At 48.8% G+C, this 4,848-nt stretch overlaps 3 protein-coding genes across 3 annotated transcripts; 2 read left to right on the top strand and 1 right to left on the bottom strand.

Moving 5' to 3' along the window:
• Window positions 1–15: 15 nt before the first annotated feature.
• On the top strand, window positions 16–333 carry PENARI_c200G09935 (uncharacterized protein; the record flags this gene model as incomplete). The annotated part of the gene is made up of 1 exon (XM_022638134.1): window positions 16–333. A coding segment is annotated over one exon (318 nt), but the record flags the coding sequence as incomplete, so codon positions are not given.
• A 600-nt stretch (window positions 334–933) lies between these two features.
• On the bottom strand, window positions 934–1,566 carry PENARI_c200G11632 (uncharacterized protein; the record flags this gene model as incomplete). Its single annotated transcript, XM_022638135.1, has 3 exons — window positions 934–1,114; window positions 1,165–1,182; window positions 1,244–1,566. The coding sequence occupies 3 exons, from the start codon at window positions 1,564–1,566 to the stop codon at window positions 934–936; spliced, it is 522 nt and encodes a 173-aa protein (XP_022482010.1).
• A 653-nt stretch (window positions 1,567–2,219) lies between these two features.
• On the top strand, window positions 2,220–2,829 carry PENARI_c200G05993 (uncharacterized protein; the record flags this gene model as incomplete). The annotated part of the gene is made up of 2 exons (XM_022638133.1): window positions 2,220–2,613; window positions 2,666–2,829. 2 exons carry the CDS (start codon window positions 2,220–2,222, stop codon window positions 2,827–2,829), a joined length of 558 nt encoding a protein of 185 aa, XP_022482009.1.
• Window positions 2,830–4,848: the final 2,019 nt, after the last annotated feature.

Genomic DNA, 4,848 nt, shown 5'->3' with positions numbered 1-4,848 from the left:
CTCTGCCAAATCAAGCAGCAGCAGGAGTCATTTGACGCCACCATGCAGGATCAGGTCTCATGGAACGATATTCAGCCGGTCTTGCATCAGACACACTGTGAGCTGGTATCTGCGACCACTCGGCTCTGGAACACGATCGATGCTCTTCAGAATCGTAGACCGGCGCCCTATTTGCCTGGCTCTGAAGTAATTCACGGAACTTGGCCCGACCAGGATGGCCCGCTGGGGAATTTGGGTCACAATGCCCTACCCGGATTCTCCGCATCGAGTAATTACCCACTTGTTACTCAGCAGGTGCCAGCTCCAACCAACCAGTATGAATCGCTTGTGTGAACCATGACAGATCCAGAGTTTGGAACGGCTTTGGCAGTGGCGGAACTTCATAGTCAATTTCATATAACCACCTCGCAGGTAGATAGCTCAAGGCATAATCTTTAGCAACACCATCGCCATCCCAGGATAACAGCAAAATTGAAAATAAATGTACGAATTGATTTATCTTCCGCTATAGTAGAACGAATTTTCACGTAAGAACATAGATGATCAGGTTTTGTTCCGCCAATTGGAGGGAAGAGAGGATCCTCCATGGCCGCTGGTTAGCAGCGCGGCCCACAGCCAGGGTGGGCCATGATTGTCCGGTGTGACTTGAATGATCGCCAGCCAATTGAACTTCCGAAAATCTTAATCGGGTGTTTTATCGTATCAGGTTGCGACTTCCAGCCGATAGGAAGTTCATCTCGTCACACCGGATTTCTATCGACGCTTTCTCTTCTGACCCCCGCAGGGCTGCGGTTATATACAACTTCAAGCGAGAGTCTGCCGAGGTGAAATATAATTGTTCGCAAAGCACAACGGAATAATAGTACCTCAGCTAACAAAGGCTGACATCGGGCTCTAGGGTATAGGCTTAATTCCATCATATTTCGATCTGAATCACTTCTGCGACCGAAGCGATCGTCTAGATATATCACCCTCAGTAGCATTGCTCTCCCCCTTTTTGGCCCTCATTTCAATAGCCGTCTCCACGACAGCCAACCGACTGCGGATTTCCTCCAGATCACTGCGAATGTTTCCAATCCAGCTGTTCTGATTATTCAATGAATTCTGCATGGACCTGCAAAATAATCAGCCTGTGTTCTTTCTCTGGTGGGTCGCACGACTGACTTCGTTCGGACATCTAGTCTAAGCGTTGTAAGTCAGCATGTCACAAAACACCATTCCAAGGGAGCGGATTGACACTCACTCTGCAAGACATTGGAAGGCGATCATATTGCAGTTCTCGGAGAGATCCTGTCCGGGTTGTTCCAGTTCTTCGTCTGGTCTCGGGACCGTACTGCAGGTGTGCAGAAGACTTTCCTGGCCATCATCCGCTGCCATTCCGTTGCGGTAATTGCCAAAAGAGTCGTCCTCCTCAGAACGCTCGTCCTCCGTAGTATCCCCCGCCGCGGATCTGGGCGGAATCCAGATATCCTCAGATCCGGAGGATGACAGGGACAGTGCACGTTGTAATCGGCTCCGAAAGCTTTGTCGTTGATCAGTAAACGGATGTTTTTGAATTGCACCCATAGCTGAATCTGTGTCAGGGTGAGATAACGAGTTTTCAAGTCAGATGTTACAGGAGAAGTCGCTGAGGCTTTTATGAAGAATTTGCTCTCCAAACCGGAGTTTGCGATAGGGTTTGCAAGGTGCACTATCTTCCATCAGTACGTACCGCAATCGTCGCTTGATTTGGAATACACTTTAGCCAATCAGGCACGAAAGTCATTCAACTTTAGAGGAAGGGACTTCGTCAGAAGGCAAAGTTTTTGCCGCTGAAGTCTGTATCATGTTACCTTACTCAGTACCCAGTGGGGCACGGGTTGCGAACTCATTACTATGTTCATTTCCACATATAGTCATTATATTGAAGATTTCTAGAAGTACGAAACTGAAGGTTGGTCGTTATTGTAGCTATGAATGTGTTCGGACGCTCGGAGTCCGGTGGATTCTGAAATACGGAGTCGATAGTTCACAACTCAGACTGACCGAATCGACTGTCCAGAGTGGTCCATGGGTCATGTCACAAGCCTTTAGAAGATTTCTGATGAACCAAGGGTACTATCTCAGCTTTTACCGGGACCTGGAGGGGATTTAGGCTCACCTTTCCCATCCATGGGAAGTTCAAGTCGTGCCATTGCCTGAAAAGATCTCTCTGGGTCCTGTTAGTTCATGCGAGCGCTATGTCTACTCGAAGCGAGGTAGTCTGGTCGGAATGGGAGGAGAAGAACCTTCTCTCCTGGCTGGACGCCCATCGGGCGCTGTCGTGGAAAGCCCGCTCCGACGCGTATTATGAACAATATCAGGTGGACCGAAGCGTTGAGTCTCTACGAGGGAAAATGTACCATATTTTGCGCAAGCAACTTCGCACTGGTGCCAGGTCGCCTAAGCTTTCAGGCAATCGAAACCGAGCAGGAACTGTTCGTCGCTCGGTCGGCCGTAAGGCTTCATTGGCAACTCTCCCAAATAAAAGGCCTGCGCAAAGCAACATTAAAAAATGGTTTCAAACAATCTTAACGGCCGAGCCTAGCCATATCGACAGCATTGAATCAACCAAGACGAAAGGTTGGAGACGAGGTATGAGCTGACCTTCTTCCACCGTTTGTTACAAGCTGATCATCAATCACAGGCCGCGCGATGTCATTACTCCGTCAGTCACGGCGTGAAGAAACACGATCGTCATCGCAGATTTGGGACTACGTACATCGTGTCTCTGCAGCCAGGAAGCTGAGATACCGATGCGCGGAACGTCCATGCTACCAGCAGTTCGCTGGCATGCGCGCTACATTATGATCTCCAAGCAACTATAGTAACTATCTCGATGAATTAGTGTTGTTGGATGATGCTACAAACGGAAGATGTGGCAGCTGAGCAATCAAGATGCAACATGATAGATATCTAAGTGGTTGCTAGTTTCAAATATGAACAAGCATCAATCCTCGGAATCCCAACAATAGATCACAACAATAGCGAGGGAGTTACAAAGTCATGGCTTGACAAAGTTACCCCAAACACGGTGGAACATTACCGGGGTCGTCCATCAATCGCTGACCCCTGAAGTAGAATTTCGATGAACCATGGAAACGGTCACTCACTCGGTGAGAGAATGCGGCTGTCATGAATGATCGACGAGAAAGGCTTATCTACAAATTTCTGCCCCACTTGCTTTCTAGGTTGCTCATGATTAAGTCCTACAACATAACAGAGAAGTCCAGAGAATTGGCATAGAATCACCAGTCTCAACCTGCTCATGTACAGGACATTGGACCAACGCAGTACTAGAAAGATTCTCTATCGCTAGAGACATGATCAAGATGCGCAAGGATGTTTGAAATAAGGTTAGGGGCCGCAGGAGGGCCGGCCCACAACGTCATGTCCGGGAGCCAATCGGTTCCTCGGGTTTAGATCCCGGGGTTTAGTGCAAAAACCGGAGATATTTTTACATAAGCGCATGTGGTCTGTCTATGATTGGCATAGTTTCTACAAGACATCTGCTAGACATATCAGACTAGCGATCGAATTGGGTAGATGGAGAGTATTTGTTGGGCTCAAAGAGAGTATAAGCATCAGGGGAGGTGCAGGACAGAAGACAGCTTCTAGAACGTTTTACAGACCAGGTAGACAAGGAGCAGCTTGCCACTTGACAGGGGAACTTGCTCTCCTGTGACAGCAAACAGGAGAGCATAACCACGGATCGGGTTTTAGCCTACCATTCCGTTGCCAGAATTCGCATGATATTCCAAATACCTCACTGCCTCGACCGTACCTCGACCGTACCTCCCAAGCAACAAAGCTGTGTTCCATCGGACACTGACGGCCATCAGGCTTGGGCTTGTGGATCGTGTCTAGACCTTTGCAAGTCCTTTCAATTTCTCCTCTGGGCCACAAATAGAACCTCCTTGATCTACTGTCCCGTGGGTCGTCGCTGGGATCTGCATCGCACCCCGTACCTGCGTCTGTCTAAATTCGCGCATGGTGTTTGATTCGTCCGTCGGGTGCTATTTGTATCCAGAGTCTCATAAATGTGATAGTAGCGTTGCAATCTTGCGAGGGGGTGGCGATCACGAGAACCTAGCTCGTTAACCTTGGTTGCAACAGTTCACATGGTTGTCCTGGAAACTAGGCTCAGTTTCCTATGGAAGGCTCTCCAATAAGCTCTGGACCTTTGTCATGCCGCCCCAAAGAAAGACAATCTTCATCCCGAGTTTGAGAGTATGTCAGTGTCTGTCGGCCAGGGAGTAGAGATTCTAATAAGACAACATTAGCTGGCTGCGGCTGGCTGCGATTAGCCAGGAAAGAAACAGCATTCAGCGGCACACGGCTAGCAATGGACAGGATTGATTCTAGCGAGACGAAATGGTCTCCCAGTCAACCGCAGGTACACTTCAGCGTTTCTGCCGGCCACCGATTTTCCATCATATTATTTCGGCACCTGTTGAAGCGCTTCAACCCTCATGAAAGGGACGGTGAGCGTGGCTAGAACAGGCAGATGTAGAGTGCCACCGCGTTGAGCGATTTAATTGCAAACTCAATGATGTGTAGGAATCATATTCTTGCGGCGTTGCTTTCTTCCAACAGTTGATGAAAGTGGTTCCTCGTACCCAACGCACGATTTGAGAGAAATGATCCCAGGTCGAAACTTGAGCCTGTAGGCAACAAAGTCTCCAGACACCGTTTCAACGTCGTTCAACTTGCTTCAACGCCAACCAAAGGACTGTGGTTCTCGCTACCCTCGGCGCAATGGTTCCTTGGTAGAGACTTGACCGAAAAATTATAAAAGGGGCCGGATTCCCAGCCCAAAATTCTCAGGAC

The sequence above is a fragment of the Penicillium arizonense genome (genome assembly GCF_001773325.1).
Source record: "Penicillium arizonense strain CBS 141311 chromosome Unknown PENARI_contig200, whole genome shotgun sequence".
NCBI classification, from domain to species: domain Eukaryota; kingdom Fungi; phylum Ascomycota; class Eurotiomycetes; order Eurotiales; family Aspergillaceae; genus Penicillium; species Penicillium arizonense.
Note: the sequence above shows the minus strand (reverse complement) of the source record. Positions and strands in the feature narration are given on the sequence as shown.